At 36.5% G+C, this 18684-nt stretch overlaps 1 protein-coding gene across 2 annotated transcripts in view; it reads left to right on the top strand.

Moving 5' to 3' along the window:
- LOC106165647 (uncharacterized) overlaps positions 1–18684 on the top strand; it is a 35967-nt gene that overhangs the window by 3643 nt on the left and 13640 nt on the right. For both annotated transcript variants that reach the window (XM_087018988.1, XM_087018989.1), the window contains exons 4-13: positions 2252–2905; positions 3264–3560; positions 4023–4356; positions 4605–4791; positions 5566–5747; positions 8794–9105; positions 14041–14198; positions 15340–15446; positions 15737–15956; positions 16480–16743. In XM_087018988.1, the coding sequence (XP_086875114.1) occupies positions 2252–2905; positions 3264–3560; positions 4023–4356; positions 4605–4791; positions 5566–5747; positions 8794–9105; positions 14041–14198; positions 15340–15446; positions 15737–15956; positions 16480–16743 (2715 nt within the window). The remainder of the gene's footprint in view (positions 1–2251; positions 2906–3263; positions 3561–4022; positions 4357–4604; positions 4792–5565; positions 5748–8793; positions 9106–14040; positions 14199–15339; positions 15447–15736; positions 15957–16479; positions 16744–18684) is intronic.

Below are 18684 nucleotides of genomic sequence, written 5' to 3'. Positions count from 1 at the left end.
ACGTTGATCCAGCCACGTTGAAACACCGTCATAATGTGACGTTGACTCAACGTTGTATTTTGGTCATTGACACAACCTTGCAGACATGGATTATATTTTAAAATATTAATTGTTGAAAACGCGATACTTTGTTTATCAATACTGCAACTAACTTTATCAAAATAATCAAAAAAAGTAAGTAAAAGTGACAGTTGTTTTGTCTCTTTAGAGAAATAGTGAATTTTCTTAACTTGTTATTCAGAAATACATTCCAATAAACTGAATTCCTTGCAAGGTCAGCTAACACTAGGATGAATAAGACCCCATTTCCAGAGATTAGATCAATCTACTTTAGATCGACCTAACTCCCTGGGGGTTCACGCTAAAGTTAATTACCCCCTTACAGCTTGTAGTAGGCAGGACAGACATTTAAGCCGGATTATCTGACAGTAATCTAGTGAGACTCCCCGTGGGGATAGATCGATCTAAAAGCTCTGGGAATACAGCCTACTCTGAAGTATCGAATAAAAGAACTGATGGAATAAAAGTACTGGGTGGAAAAAATCTCAAAATTTAATAAAAGTACTGATGGAATAAAAGTACTGGGTGTAAAAAATCTCGAAATTTAATAAAAGTACTGGATGGAATAAAAGTACTGGGTGGAAAAAACCTTTGCACCACTCCCCCCCCCCCCAAAAAAAAAAAAAAATGAAATAAATAAATAAAAGTAAAGAAGAAGAAGAGAAAGAAAAAAGCTAGCTATTGATCATTGTAAAAAAAAAAAAAAAAAATTCACCAGGTAAAATTCACTCAGTATTATAATTTATCTTAAAAACGGGATATCTAATTTATTTAAAAAAAAAAAAAAAAATATATATATATATATATATATATATATATATATATATATATATATATATATATATATATATATATATTTGCCATGAGTTAAATTTCATAATCGTCAGGGGCCGAAGACCCAGATATGTCGCACCTAAGCCGCCTCCGAGAGCCATACGGAGACGTTATTCATAGTAAATTTATTCTCAGATATAAGGTTCGTTTTGCATACCTGTAAACTCCTAAGGGTTTATCTTACATAGAAATGTGATTTAACATCGTTTAAATCATAAATCGGCATGAAATAATTGACGTTTGAAAACAGGCACAACTTCTTTGCTGCACTTGAAATGACCTCCTTAGCTATAAATATGATCCTATCACCTTGCGTCATTGCATCATTCGATCGAGTAGTTGTCACTGTTGAAGGGAAAGCACGTCTATTTATAGGAACTGAAATCAGGTGACGCATGTACTGTTGTGTTCAGAGAGCGACTTCCGCTTGACCTACTTTCCAGTGCTGTTGGTAGAACAGTCGGTAATGAGTTGAGATCTCAATTTTCTTCTCATTATACTTCAATTTAAGAAAATAAAAAGCGTGACTTGTACTTGTGTAATTTCCCACCGGTACAATATGTATTTAATAAACATACCGGGTGGAAGATTTTTGAAAAATTAATAAGCGTACTGGGTGAAAATGGAGCGTACCGGCGGGAAGAAATTTGGAAAATTAATTAACGTACCGGTACGTTTATTTGATACTTCAGAGTAAGTTGCTGTAAATGTGATGGAGTGAATTAATAAAGTTAACAGTTCTTGGTAACCTGTTATACATAGACAGGTTGAGGTGACTGTGACTTTGTTATATATATATATATATATATATATATATATATATATATATATTAATCTAAACCTTGGAAATTTTAACTTAAAGGCCATACTTTTATACCCTACCCTCAGGTCATTTCAATGTCTTTTCATGCAAGAATGTTGTCTAACAACTGGGGTTGATACAATGTTGTTATCTGACGTTGATACAACGTTGTTATCTGAGGTTGAGTCAACTTTCAAATCCAATGTTTATCCAATGTCTTATCAACGTTATGGTTTAACGTTGTTTCAATGTTAAAACAACATATTTTGCCCACTGGGTAGTGTCTTGCGATAAATTCAAACTAAAAGTATTTTGAATTTTTAAACTTTATTTTTGCATATAATGATAAAACAACCAATGAAGTGTATCAGTCCAAAATATAACTTTAGATATTGCAGGTGAAAGATTTCACCAGGCAGCTTGCTTTGTTACACTTCTGTTGAATGCTTCCACACACCACTGGCCAAAAAGAATACATTCATATTGTGAAGTAGGGAAAAAGTTCTGCAACTTGTATGTCATAATTTACTTTGCGCCTAAAATGTCAAATTCCAGGCTCAGTGGATCTTGATATCCATATGAAAATCAGTCCTTCAGGAATGGAAGCAGTCAAATCATCAGCCATCTCCTCCAGTAGTCAGAAGACACCAAGTCCAGAGGACACTCAGCCAGACAGGGAAGCCTTACCCTCAGTGACAGGTGCTGGGAGCAACACAGACCAGATCACTGGTATATCACCTCATCTGGATGAGGCAAGAAAGGTCATTTCTGAGAAAGGGAACTTAAAAAATTCTGATGAACCAACTACCTCAGCTGAAGTACCTCTTTCAGAACTTACCACCCCCCTGTGTGAAGCTAGAGACGTACACCTCATGAAAATGAATGAGGCTATAATGTCCTTGGTTACAAAATTTGAAGATATTGGAAAAGCTATGGAATACATGAAAGATTATCGTGCAATGATTTATGATACAAAGCGCCAGTGTTTTATCCTTCGCTTGGTTTGTCCATCAGTGCACTCATTGGACCAGCTGTGGCAAAGTTATCGCTGCGGTGAGCTACAGGCTGCTGTAGAGGAAAGTTTTGTCGGCATGAAGACCCTTGAGGATTTGGGCCTGAGCCGCAGCGACATTAATCTGTGGGTTGAAATGGATGAAGATGATTACAATGAATGTAGGAAATACATAAAGGAAAAGACAAAGTTGAAAGGTGTCTATTTTTTAAATCTTACCCTGAAAATTTATGTATGTATATGATATCAGATAAGAGATACTCCTTTGTCATTTATACTTTTCTGCTTGCTCTATAGTATAATGTCATACTCTCTGTAGTTGAGCTTTTATTTTTTTTATTATTATTTTTTTTAATTTATGATTAAGCTATTTAGTAAACAACCTCCCACACACACACTCAAACAAACACACAGGCACTCTCATAGTAAATTTAAAGTATTTTTTTAAATCAGCAACAGGTTTAATGAATAAGTTATGAAGTCATGATAAATTATGATTAAAGATCATAGTATTTATGTTTAAAATCCCTTTACTTTTGTTTCAACACATTATAGCAATGATTTACGAAGACTTGAAGATGACAGTACGTAAAGGTCCATATGGCAGTGCAGAGCAGACTATATACAGCATACGTCAAGCCCTGATGGCAGCTTTCACTCTACGTAAAGAAGACATTCTGATCAAATGGTGGGACTATGGCAGCCCTGGGTATTGGGCTGTCATATGTTATGGCATACAACCTCATCATGTGGGTCACATTGAAGACAATATCCAGGATTTACCCAAAGATGACCTCCGTGAACTGGGGGTGATGACCATCAACATCGGCTCACAAACTTTAAGATTGACAGGTCAGATATTTTGTATTTTCAGTGTTTATTATTTTCATCAATTGTGTCAGATAAAAATAAGTAGAAGTATATTTTGGTTAGTTTGTTTCTCCTTCCTTTGATTAATCTGGCTGTTGACTGATTTATTAAAAGAATCTTTCCAAAGTACTGCAAAAGTTCATTTTTTGATGATTAATGTGTAATTTAACAAGGAAAAGTTCACAATTTGACCTCAGACTCTTGTATCTGCATACTTAAGTAGCACAACTTCATTGTGACAGCTACTTGTAAACAGTGTAGATTTTAAAATTTGAGAATGAATTATGGTGAATTGTTGTATTCCATGCATGATATGTTTATCTATGTGGAAGATTTCTTTCTTTGTGTATAAATATATTTAATAAATATCATACCACTAGCTCTTCGCTGCTGTAAATATGTAAAAATAAATATTATGTGGTCACTGTTTGTTATTTCTCTCAGGTGAAGATGTTCCTCAAGAACTTGTGGCTTGGAATGTAGAGAAGGGAGACATTGGGAGCGAGTATTCAGCTTCAGAATCTGGCTACCACACTGGGTCACGCCTCACAACAGAATTAGACGCTGACAGCACCTGTATTGGAGACTACGAAGCTGATGAGGGTGTGAATTTTTATTTAGAGCAACCAAGACAAGACTCTCTTCCAATAACAAGTCACCGGGAACAGATAGTGAGCCAAATTCAAGATAATGTGGTGACATTCATCACCGGAGAGACGGGGTCCGGGAAGTCAACACAGGTGCCCCAGTACATCCTGGCTGACTGTGTGAAAAGAAGGTAGATTTTAGTTTAAAAAACTTTTTCAAGTCACTCAAACTCAATGAAAACACTGGCATACCAGCTCCTGTATGTACTGTATTATATGTAAGTCTTGAGTTGATCTTGGATTTAAAGATGTGAAGATAGGGGCATAGGATACAGAGTAAAATATTTTGTGTCTCATTTCAGTTGAATCAAATATTTCTGCTGTTAATGTTTTCTTCAAAATTGCGTGATTCAACAAATATTATTTCTTTTTTGATTAGAATGAAAAAAGTAAGAATTCTTGTCGCAGAGCCGAGACAGCTGGCTGCTGTGACGCTAGCGGAACGTGTATCCAAGGAACAGGGTGATCCAAATGTTGGCTGCACAGTAGGGTACAGTGCAGGGGACAAGAGAGAGATCTCCAAGGATACAAAAATAACATTTGTTACTACTGGAGCTCTACTAGAGGTAAATTGTTGTGTTTTTATATTTTTCATTTTCTTGGTGCATTTATTAATAAATAAACTCAGATTTTGATAATTTTCCTAGCACTGGAAGTGTAAGATAACCATACAAATATCCAACCAGATATTTATTTTCTACTATTATTTTTTCTTGACCCAAACACTTACAACAGAAGTCAAATTTTTGCAATACAATATTTTTCTTGTTCTGATCATTTAACCATGTTGTCAGCAAGGCTTGATGAGTTTCAATCCAGTGAATGTTGCAATGCTGAATGCTGCGTCTCTTTGTCAATTTTTACGCTTTCACTGGCTCTTGTAAATGGTTAAGAAAACCAAGACCTTATTTGGAAGTGCAGTGTATTTCTGAAGAGGAAAAAGTCTGCTCAGGGTTAAAATTTGATCTAAGTACACAAAGATTTCAAGGTAAAAGGACTGCTTTTGCCAACATCCCCCTTTCAAGTTGATGGCTACTGGCCTGCCCAAGCAAAATGATTGTTCATCAAGGAGCATGAACACTGTTATTGACATAATGTGACATTGAAATCCAATGGGCTGAAGCCCTGTGTAAGTTTAATTTTCTAAATGCCCTGTGTAGTACATAGTATAATATTGATTTGATTATGCTTTTTAACAATATGTAAGGATGTAATCAAAATTGGCAAATATCTTGTTCAAATATCTCTATTTTCTGCTTTATTTTATGGTGTCTGTTATAATTCTGTACATTTGACAGCCTTGCTACTTTTCATATTCTGACAGTTCATACATATTTCAGAACCTGATACACAGACCCAGTCACTTTACCAAGTACACACATATCATATTGGATGAGGTGCATGAAAGGAGAATGGAGTTTGATTTACTGCTTTGGATGATCAGAAAACTGATGACTTCTGTGCCAAACAACACCAAACTTGTTTTAATGTCAGCAACCATGCAGGAAGATATTTATGTAAGGTATGTATATGTATTCATAACTTTTAGTTCTGAGTATATTTACCAGCTTGGTCATGTTATGATTTAAAATGATTATTCCAGACTTGCTTGGGCACTGTCAGCGTGTAGTGGAACATGGTCAGCACATGGCCAGAAGTTTTCGCTACCACCAGCACAGGTGTTTGTTTTATGTTGGTTTGTTTGTTTTGTCAAGATTTCTGTAAAAAAATTCCCTAAAGATTTTTAAAAGACACTTTGACAGTGCTTCAGGAATGACATAAGTAATTACAATTGCAAATGAATTCTAGTATGCTTTAAGGATTTTAAAAAAAATTCATTAAAGATACAAATATTCTGTGGAGCATGAATTGCCAGTAATGCATGTTAACCACTTCTATTATTTAATATTTTCTTATACGTCTCAAATAAATTTGTCATGCCAAGGAATAAACTGAATGAACTGGTGTATGGGCGGCGGTTTATACAAAAATTCAAAACACGATTAGTCGTCATTGTTATCAGATCAGTCGAAATGAAAACACGATTAGTCGTCGTCGTTATCAGATCAGAAGGCAAAATACGACTAGTAGTCGTCAAAACGCAACTAGTCATCAAAACGCAACTAGTCATCAAGATGCAACTAGTCATCAAAACCCAACTAGTCATCAAAACGTGATTTGACGCCAGATGGCGCCCATTGTACGAAAATCTAGCTGGTGGTACACAGTGATCAAAATGGCGGACGTTATTGAAGCAGCATTATCATATTCCTCGAATTATCTCGAGTCTGATATATTATTATATATATAATATCATTATTAGATTGTACGCGAAGAGACAATTCTCGAGTTCGAGTGAGGAATATGATAATGCTGCTTCAATAATGTCCGCCATTTTGATCACTGTGGATCATGTGACTTGGCCTAGATTTTCGTACAATGGGCGCCATCTGCCAATCAGTAATTTTGTTTTACTTTAAATTTACCGAGTGGATGTGTTTGGTAAAGAGGTAGGTTGCTTTTTAAAATAGGCTTGATTGGTATACATTTGGAGTACACGATAAGTTGCGTCTTGATGACTAGTTGCGTCTTGATGACTAGTTGCGTTTTGACGACTACTAGTCCTATTTTGCCTTCTGATCTGATAACGACGACGACTAATCGTGTTTTCATTTTGACTGATCTGATAACGATGACGACTAATCGTGTTTTGAATTTTTGTATAAACCGCCGCCCATACTGGTGGTGTGTCCTTTTTTTCCTGGGTGGAGGTGGGTGGGGGGTCCTAGAAATGTCCTTACTCAAGCTGGTGGTACAATATCCAGAGGCGCCTCTCTGGTCCTCTAGGTCTTTTTTTATTTTTTTTTATTTTATTTATTTATTTATTATTATTATTATTATTATTTTTTTTTTTTTTTTTTGGAAAAATTGTCACATTCAGTTTTCATAATAGTAATTACTCTGTTTTATTTTTGCACAATTTTGATGATGTTCGTCCCATAACTGCCAATCAGTAATTTTGTTTTACTTTAAATTTACCGAGTGGATGTGTTTGGTAAAGAGGTAGGTTGCTTTTTAAAATAGGCTTGATTGTTATACATTTGGAGTAATTATTCTGGTTTTTGCACAATTTTTGTGTCATTATTTCCATAACTGCCAAACCATATTTTTGTTTTACTTTTACTTTAAATTTACTAAGTGGATTTGTTTGCTTTTGAAAATCCGCATTTATCAGTTTACATTTATGGTAATTATTTTGTTTTTTTATATGTGAAAATTTCATTTTTCACACATTAGTATTTTCATTGGCTTTTATCTCACATGGAATTGAATCACTTGCTAATTTTTCCATGTTCATGTTACCTGTAGTGCATAATGTAAGAGGGTAAGAGTGAGTATGCCATTTTTTGCTTGTGTAATGTCTGAACTTTTGACAGATTTGCTGCCTTGTTTCTGGTATGGTGTCTGTATATTTGTCAGCTTTGCTGTGTAGTTTAATTTCAACTGAGAGTCAAGAGTGATTCTGCTTAGAATATGCATTGTATTTTGCTTTATATTCGTAAACTTTGGTAAATGTACTGTAAGATTAAACACATACAAAAATTATCAGGAATGGGTACACTTAACTTTACAGAGTTGTGAAAGCATGCTGCGATCCTGAATCGGCGGTTAAATACCAATGACATAACATTTCATGCTTAAAAGTGGGTACCAGATAAAGCTAATTTAATTAGTCATCATTTAATATTCATGTGACCCAATCATTATGTCATCAATGAAAATCACTATTTACGCTTTAAGTCCCTGGGCTGAATCTAAATCTGGAAACAATACTACAAGCTAGCTGTGGTTTCACTGTCATGCGAGTCTGAAGGAAACGAAACATAACAACTGTGATAACATGATTTATTACACATCGTTGTTTTATGAAAAGCAGAGTGTATTTCAGGTATTTAAATCCCGAAATTGAATGATTTGTATAGCTTACATTTATAGGAGATAATACTGAAGTACTGAAGTTAAAAACTGAAACAATGGTAATGCACAACAAAATGTGCAACGATATTCAATTGTGTTTTTCTTCTGTAGTTTGTGTCCCATAAATGATCCCTGAGATGACCAAAAACATGACAATACTATTCTGAAAGTTTTCTTTTCCATACAGCACAGATGCAAAACAGACTGGTATGTCTGTGTCCCAGATTTAAGTGCTGTTTTAGTGTCATTTTTGGCTAAGAATTACAAAGTTTAAAATGCACAGCAATGTTTGGAAACACAAAATTGTTTGTTGTAATAAGACAAATCCATCCCCTTTCACATGAAAGAACCCCCATTGTAATCCAACATAAAGGAATATTTTGACATACTTTCAAAGATGATAACCCATTGCTGTTACCCACAATAATTGTGAAAATCAGATACATATAATCCAATGTTGCAACAGGTGACTGTTTTACAGCAGCAACTACTATTTATATACCTTGTGTTGTGAGCTGAAACAGCTCAGCCCTTTTGAATCTACAGACCAGATGACCCCGATGAAATGTGATTTTTTTCTGTCCTTACAGATATTTCCAAGACTTGTCTTCCTGGGATTCTGCCCCCATATTTGTTGGTGTCCATCAGCACCCAGTGACAGAGGTTTACCTAGAGGACATCAGTGACCACGTGTGGACATTATCAGAGGATGTGAGGAGATATTATGTCAAAAAGATTGCCAAATGTAATGGCTGGGATGTCAGTGATTTCATAAAATCTGTAGATACTTTCTTGGAGGAAAATGTCAAAACAGACGGACCAGAGGTGGATAAAGAAGGAGAGGAGTTGGATACAGACGAAGAAGAGTCAGAAACAGATGATGGAAACCTGGAGAAGGAAAGGTACCCACCTTTGGTGTAGCTTATGTATATACTAGTATGTATAACATTTAATCAACAGGCAGCCACTCAGAAATGCACAGATATGTGTTATAGTACAAAAGTTACTCTCAAACTTTCAATAATTCAAAAAGCTAAAACGCGCTCACCTTCAAATGCCAACCATATTGAATTTTTTTCTTAATCTTATGCAGTTTTTTTAAAGCCCTGTGCTAGTAGTACATAATGACAAATTTGCGGTGATGATGCCCTTTTATATGTAAAATACTTAAAAAATGACCAAATAACCTTATTTGGGCATCATTATTCAGCATTTGATACACGCCAAATGCGAGTAAAAATTAAATCTGGTGTGTGAAATTTATGGTGCAAGTCGCCATTTTGGCGAGTATATTTATGTCAACTTTCTATATTAAGTGTATCGGCAAAATTTAGACTCAGTAAAAGTCCGATTGACGTGCCAATATTTACGGGGAAGTTCAGGGAATTCCCCTAACTGCTAACCCCGTTTTTACTTTCATAAGTAATAATCGTGATTAGTTGATGTTGAGGAATTCTGTAGTGACGTATTCACAGTCTCACTGTCGATTTTGAAAGCCCTTAGCCTTCGTTTTAGCGACGAAGTTTGACGAAGTACGTCTTGGGATAATGCACAGTCGATACTTCCTTGAGAAAGCGTGCAAATTGATCATGGAGCAGATTTGAAAATTACGAAGGTCCCATAGAAGAGACTGAGATCATCTCAGAATCAGCCTCAAGTGATGTGTAAACAAAATCAAAGCAGAAACGAACTGATGCAAGCTAACTGTCTGAGCTTTCTGACCCAAAGCATATTTTTAACGTTCTTGAAATATGTATCTTGAAACAAGTACTTCTAGAGCCTAAATTTTAAAATGAGTAAAGCGACGAGTAAAACGATTTATCAAAACAGTTTTTAATTTTATCTTTATTTGCATCTGACTTACAACTAACTATGCAGCATTGGTACCTGATAACATCTCAATCATCAGTTATTACCACATGGCCTCTACTTTGAATATTTGGCTGGTAACTTCTTAATAAAACAGGCCAAAGTCTGGCTTGTACAGTTTCAGTTTGAATTTCTTTCTTTGATGATAATAATAACAGTAATAATAATAATAATAATAATTATTATTGTACCACCAGCGTTAGCGCTGGCGGTACACATGGTTTCGGTCTCGTCCGGATCGTTCCGCCGGCTCCGCCGGCTCCGCCGGACGGCTACCGTTACCGCTTCTCCTCCTAGACGGTAAGGCCCCCCATACCCATCTCATGGATTTAGGTCACCTATAATCTCAACTCGTTCCACGTAAAATTTGGGCTTTGTCGGTATTGGGGTCTGGGTGTGGCACTCATTGCAATGCACCCTTGTCCAAAAATGGCAAAATTAAATGCTAATTATCTACCCTACGGAAGGAGTTACGGGAAAATTTTCTACAGACGGCTTTCCAAAAGTCATATGTGTAGATTTCAAATATACCCTCGGATTTGACCTTTGACCTTTACTTCAAGGTCAAATGGGCCAAAATTTTCAAAAAAATGAAATTTTTTACGAAAAAAAAATTTTTTGCCCTGTTATTCAGACACCACACAGACTTAACCAATAATATTATTGGAAAGTGTTACCCTTCAGGTCATCTTTCATCTCCGTGAATTTGGCGTCAATCGGTGCATTTTCACAGGAGTAGCGGCCATAAGATACCGAAACTGAAAACTGTCTCTAATTCGGGAACCGTTAATGCTAGAGACCCATTCTTTTTTGCATTTTGTAGAGCATGTAAAGCCCAACACTGAAATTGGTCTCGGTTTTTTTGTATTCCATACGGTTTTCGAGTTACGCTGTATCAAAAAGTACATATTGGTGGTGAAAGGAAAATGTACGGAAGCCCACTGGTGCCATATGTAGAAAAAAAAATTATCTCGAAATTTCGAGATACTATTTTGAAATTTGAACAAAAAAATTTACCACCAGCGTTAGCGCTGGCGGTACACATGGTTTCGGTCCCGTCCGGTCCGTTCCGCCGGCTCCGCCGCCATGTTACCGTTACCGCTTCTCCTCCTAGACGGTAAGGGCCCCCGTACCCATCTCATGGATTTAGGTCACCTATAATCTCAACTCGTTCCACGTAAAATTTGGGCTTTGTCGGTATTGGGGTCTGGGTGTGGCACTCATTGCAATGCACCCTTGTCTAAAAATGGCAAAATTAAATGCTAATTATCTACCCTACAGAAGGAGTTACGGGAAAAATTTCTATAGACGGCTTTCCAAAAGTCATATGTGTAGATTTCAAATATACCCTCGGATTTGACCTTTGACCTTTACTTCAAGGTCAAATGGGTCAAAATTTTCAAAAAAATGAAATTTTTTACGAAAAAAAATTTTTTTGCCCTGTTATTCAGACGCCACACAGACTTAACCAATAATATTATTGGAAAGTGTTACCCTTCAGGTCATCTTTCATCTCCGTGAATTTGGGGTCAATCGGTGCATTTTCACAGGAGTAGCGGCCATAAGATACCGAAACTGAAAACTGTCTCTAATTCGGGAACCGTTAATGCTAGAGACCCATTCTTTTTTGCATTTTGTAGAGCATGTAAAGCCCAACACTGGAGGTGGTCTCGGTTTTTTTGTATTCCATACGGTTTTCGAGTTACGCTGTATCAGAAAGTACATATTGGTGGTGAAAGGAAAATGTACGGAAGCCGACTGGTGCCATATGTAGAAAAAAAAATTATCTCGAAATTTCGAGATACTATTTTGAAATTTGAACAAAAAAAATTTTTATCTCGAAATTTCGAGATAGCATTTTGAAATTTGAACAAAAAAAAAAATTATCTCGAAATTTCGAGATAGCATTTTGATATTTGAGCAAAAAAATTTATCTCGAAATTTCGAGATAGTATTTTGAAATTTGAACAAAAAAAATGCTATCTCGAAATTTCGAGATAATTTTTTTTTTCAACATATGGCACCAGTCGGCTTCCGTAAAAATGTGCAGTACGGTAATGGATAATAAATTTTGAACTCCGGAAAAATAAAACATAATGCTTGGCAAAGCAGACAACTTGTGGTCAAAAATGACATTATTTTATCAAATTTAAACTTCTGCAACTTCAGAGAACCTCCCATTTCAAGAACTTTGACCAAAATGACCTTTTCTTTATTTTAATTAATTTTTTCTGTAGGAAATTTATGGCACATTATGGTAACTCCAAAATTATAACATTTAGTCCCTTATATCTCCAAAACTGGCAGAGATAGGTCCATAGTTACTATTGAAGTTGAATAGGAAGTCATATACTGGCAATCTTACTGTGACCTTGACATTGACCTTTGACCTACTTTTCACCATGAACTTAACTTTGCAAATTTTGCTTCCCTTTTATCTCCAAAACTGGCAGAGATAGGTCCATAGTTACTATTGAAGTTGAATAGGAAGTCATATACTGGCAATCTTACTGTGACCTTGAAATTGACCTTTGACCTACTTATCACCATGAACTGAACTTTGCAAATTTTGCTTCCCTTTTATCTCCAAAACTGGCAGAGATAGGTCCATAGTTACTATTGAACTTGAATAGGAAGTCATATACTGGCAATTTTACTGTGACCTTGAAATTGACCTTTGACCTACTTTTCACCTTGAACTGAACTTTGCAAAATTTGCTTCCCTTTTATCTCCAAAACTGGCAGAGATAGGTCCATAGTTACTATTGAACTTGCATAGGAAGTCATATACTGGCAATTTTACTGTGACCTTGAAATTGACCTTTGACCTTCTTTTCACCATGAACTGAACTTTGCAAATTTTGCTTCCCTTTTATCTCCAAAACTGGCAGAGATAGGTCCATAGTTACTATTGAAGTTGAATAGGAAGTCATATACTGGCAATCTAAATGTGACCTTGAAATTGACCTTTGACCTACTTTTCACCATGAACTGAACTTTGCAAATTTTGCTTCCCTTTTATCTCCAAAACTGGCAGAGATAGGTCCATAGTTACTATTGAAGTTGAATAGGAAGTCATATACTGGCAATCTTACTGTGACCTTGAAATTGACCTTTGACCTACTTTTCACCATGAACTGAACTTTGCAAATTTTGCTTCCCTTTTATCTCCAAAACTGGCAGAGATAGGTCCATAGTTACTATTGAAGTTGGATAGGAAGTCATATACTGGCAATTTACTGTGACCTTGAAATTGACCTTTGACCTACCTTACAATGAACTTAACTTTGATTGCACCATTTTTAGTTATATATATTTTTTGCATATTTTGAAAATTCTTGTTGATTGCATTTTTACAGCTTGTCAAGCACAAGACTGGTGGCTGCACCCCTTATTTTGTGTATGTGGGGGTCTATACGAATGCGCTTGCTCCAGCTGGTGGTACAATATTCGGAGGCGGTATCGCCTCTCTGATCCTCTAGTTATTATTATTATTATTATTATTATTATTATCAAAGAAAGAAATTCAAATAAACATATTTATTGTTTAAAGTCTAAATCCCAAATCTGTTCAGTAGGCTGTAGTCTTTATAGTAGGTAGTGGTACACATATAACAGTATCATACCTGGTCATTACCATCTGTTGAGGATGTCTTCTCCCTAGGGAGGATTCAATCCCACTGCCATATGAGGTGCTGAATGTTACCAAGCTTACAATATGTTTCTTTGCCTGATCAGGAACCCTGCTTCAACCCCTACGTGCTGAGTGTCAAGCGAGGAGACAGCAGGTACCATTTATAAGGTACCCAGGAGAGGGTCAGACCCACTCCTTCCACTCCGGATGCAGACACTCTAGCCATCCCGTGATGTCTGCCATTCTCTGTGTCTAATTACTTGTCATTTACAAATCGGAGACTGTTGTGTTTTAAGTATATTCATTTAATATTTTTGCGTGGTTTTGGTTTTAGGGCAGTATACTCAAACCTCAGAGAAAAGATCTTCAGTGATCATGGAGAGCTTCATGAATCTGCAGTGAAAAAAAGGAGTTACGCTTTGGAACGAATAGTTGTTTCTCTTATACAAGAATACCTGAAGCCTGGAGAAACTTTGGTGGTATTTTTGGATGGTAAGATTTCCATAAGGAACTTACTTTTTTCTCTTACTTCACTGTTACACCTAACCCATTCACATCTCACTCTCAAAGCTAAAACATTCACGCCACACTGTTACACCTTAAATATTCATAACCTCACTGTCACATCTAACACATTCACACCTCACTGTCACATCTAACACATTCACACCTCACTGTCACATCTAACACATTCACATCTCACTGTCACACCTAACACATTCACACCTCACTGTCACACCTAACACATTCACATCTTACTGTCACATCTAACACATTCACATTTCACTGTCACACCTAACACATTCACATCTCACTGTCACATCTAACACATTCACATCTCACTGTCACATCTAACACATTCACACCTCACTGTCACATCCAACACATTCACACCTCACTGTCACACCTAAAATATTCATAGCTCACTGTCAAAGCTAAAACATTCATTCCTCACTGTCACATCTAACACATTCACACCTCACTGTCACATCTAGCACATTCACACCTTACTGTCTTATCTAACACATTCACACCTTACTGTCACATCTAACACATTCACACCTCACTGTCACATCTAACACATTCACACCTCACTGTCACACCTAACACATTCACATCTCACTGTCACATCTAACACATTCACACCTCACTGTCACACCTAACACATTCACATCTCACTGTCACATCTAACACATTCACACCTCACTGTCACATCTAACACATTCACACCTCACTGTCACATCTAACACATTCACACCTCACTGTCACATCTAACACATTCACACCTCACTGTCACACCTAACACATTCACACCTCACTGTCACATCTAACACATTCACACCTCACTGTCACACCTAACACATTCACACCTCACTGTCACATCTAACACATTCACACCTCACTGTCACATCTAACACATTCACACCTCACTGTCACATCTAACACATTCACACCTCACTGTCACATCTAACACATTCACACCTCACTGTCACATCTAACACATTCACACCTCACTGTCATACCTAACACATTGTTATTCACCTTTTAAGGTTACCCTGTCATCTTAGGTACGTATATTTGTGACACATTTCACTCAAAAAAATAGTTTTTTTAAGTGTTATGTATGTTTTAGGTATGTTAAGTATTGAAAAGTTGGGGGATGCACTTGGAGAGTTTGAGCCAAATCCCCCTGCGGAGTGGCCTGTGGACCATCTGAGGGTGATTGTATTGCATTCACAGGTAATGTTGTCAAATTCATTTTATCAAAACCTGATCATGTGATGAATCCTGCCTCACAACACACTCAGTGATATCTAACACTCATTTAATATGCTTCATCCAGCATTGAATAGATCTTTAAATGTCTATCAGGTTTATTTCTTTAGTATCAAACAGATATGCAGGCTTTAATTTGTATATTTTGATACAAATGAAATAATTTGTATGTTATATGTGCATTGATATTGGTAAGAAGCCTTTTTTCTATGTTTTTTCATTCCAGTCATGTCCTTTATTAATTTCTGTTATAGATCCCACCAGAAGATCAGGGAGATGCATTCAAAGCACCAGAAGCCAATTGCGGCCATGTTGTCCTGACAACCAACATAGCTGAGAATGCTGTGACAGTGCCCCAAGTACGTGTGGTAATTGACCTAGGGTGGAAGAGACAGCCAGTGTATGATGTGACGAGCAGACTGACCACTCTACAGCGTACACATATCTCTAAGGCATCTGCCAAACAGAGGAAAGGTATAACACCATACCTGTTAAAACAGTTGAAACTACTAGTTAAATGTTTCAAATAACGGAAAACATTTGGAAGTTGGAGTTTAATATTGCTAATATATGGCAAAAGGCACCAAATGGGATATGCTGTTTTTATGAATCATTTAAAGTAGATTATTGAGCACATGTGTAGAAGCAATCTCCTGTAAGTGTCAGGCATAGCGCAGTCATCAACAATCGAGGTCTTACAGTTTGTTATATTTTCTGTCGATTTGAGTAGCTTACTGTTGGAGGTTCATTGATTTGTTGCAAAGGCATTAAGGCTGTCAATTTATGAAGTTCTTTGTTTTCATTTACTTTTTCTTCAATACTTAGTCTGAATTTTTATATGCATGTTCAAACTGAATTGTTGGAATGCAAGAAAAAATTTCACAAATACAGATGCTAATGTGGTTTAATTTATTGAATAGTTCAATTCTACGATGAATTACCAAATAAATAATTACTGCTATTACTTACCAAGTTTTCTGACTATTATCCTTTACAGGCCGTACTGGTAGAGTGTTTGAGGAAGGCAACCTTGTTATTAGGCTGTACACCAGAAAGCTTTACAGAGAGTTGGAGAACTTTGACAAGCCAGACATCCAGACTGCTCCTCTGGAGAAGGTGGTGCTCAAAGCCAGACAGGCTGCAACAAATGCTTTCCCTGATTTGAGATCAAAGGAAATACTTCAGGACACAATAGAACCACCAGACATCTCGAATATTGATGATGGAATTAAAGTTTTATGGGAGAATGGAGCTTTCACAGGTAAAGAAATGGCATACTGAAATGCATTGCTTCACTTAACAAAGTGTCTTGTCTAAACAGACCCTCATTTGCAGAATTACAATCCCTAGGGAGTGATGTGCCAGATAGGTGTGAATGTGATAGGTGTGACTTAAAGGTGAATCTGTGAGTTTGACATTATTAGTATTAGCAGCGTGAACCCTGGTGGTACTTTCCTTCTGCCTCATCCTACTCTGGCTTCTGCAGGGTCTGTGTCATATCAGCAGAATCAAGTAACCATTACTGCTTGTCCTCCTTGAGCACAAGGACCTGTGACCTCGTCTCTTGGAATTGGGTCACATATAATCTCAAATAAATCAACCTAGATTTTGGGCTCTATTTGTGAATCTGCCTAGATGCTTGTTGCAATGCACCCTTGTCATTTGTTTTGGAAAATAAATGCCAAATATCTTCCAAACGGAAGTAAATATTTGAAAAGTTACTTTAAAAGTTTGACCGAAAGTCATGTACCCAGCGGGCAAATCAACATTGAATCAATGTTGAATCAACGTTGATGGTCAATGTTTAAACTATGTTGATATGACATTGACTATGAAAGTTGACTCAACGTTGAACCATCAAGGTTGAATCAACCTTGAGGTATCAATGTTGAATCAACGTTGATGGTCAACGTTGAAACTATGTTGATATGACGTTGACTATGAAAGTTGATTCAACGTTGAACCATCAATGTTGAATCAACGTTGGCAGTCAAGGTTGAAACTATGTTGATATGACGTTGACTATGAAAGTTGAATCAACGTTGAACCATCAAGGTTGAATCAACCTTGAACCATCAAGGTTGAATCAACCTTGAACCAACAAGGTTGAAACAACCTTGAAGTATCAATGTTGAATCAACATTGATACCTCAATGTTGAATCAATGTTGAAATAAAGTTGAATTTGAAAATTGAATCAACGTTGATATATCAATTAGGCTATCACGATATTTGATTGAAATATGCCTGATGGCTGAAGGTGTTCTCCAAGATATCAAGCATTTCTTGAAATAAAAAGACTCAGATCTGAAAAGGGGGGGGGGGGGAATTAGGAAGATTACCTACAAAAAAAGGTAATTTCGGAAGAAAAGGGGGGTCCAGACCCCGGGACCGGCCCCTGTATCCACCTATGGGTCTTCAGATTCTTTTTAAACTTTCCAGTGTGATGCTCAGTGTTACGGACCAAAACAGCCCGAACATAAAAAAACACAAACAACAACTAACTTAACTATGAATATAATATATTACAGACAATGAACATACACTACATAAACTAACTAAATGTAATACTATCATGTTGCATAAACTTTAACATTTGTCAAATACAATTAAATTCTAACAGATTTGTAGACAGTTAAGTTTTGAAGACGCAATGTCACAGTTTTACGAGTTCTTTTCTGTTAAACGTTCCTCCTGATAATGTGTGGTTTTGAAGACGCAATGTCACCGTTTTCCATGTCCTTATCTGTTGAACGATCCTTCTGATAGTATTAGTGTGGAGTTTTGAAGACGCAATGTCACCGTTTTCCATGTCCTTATCTGTTGAACGATCCCCCTGATAGTGTGGCCTCACAAGGTACTGTTAATAAAGTACAGTTTTTGTACTGTAAAAGTGTTACACACTGTCCACACTCACGTGTTGCATCAGTTCATGTTATCCGGAGTCTCGCACTTAATAACAGTCCCACACTTCATTTACATTATACAAGTGTGCAGGCACATACAGTAATAACTCATAAAAATTAAACAACAAATTAGCTTTACTAAAATAATTATAACGTCACATCAGGTAGTTAAGATAATTTGAAGAATACAAAAACAAAGGGTCACCAGTCTAATTTTTTTCTCACAGCTAACTTAAATTTCCAGAAAAACAGGCATTTTTGGCCTTTTCAAGCTTTTTCTTCAACCTTGAGTAAAAT

Source organism: Lingula anatina, chromosome 8 (assembly GCF_051362555.1).
Source record: "Lingula anatina isolate TDL-2025a chromosome 8, LinAna3.0, whole genome shotgun sequence".
NCBI lineage: Eukaryota > Metazoa > Brachiopoda > Lingulata > Lingulida > Lingulidae > Lingula > Lingula anatina.
Note: the sequence above shows the minus strand (reverse complement) of the source record. Positions and strands in the feature narration are given on the sequence as shown.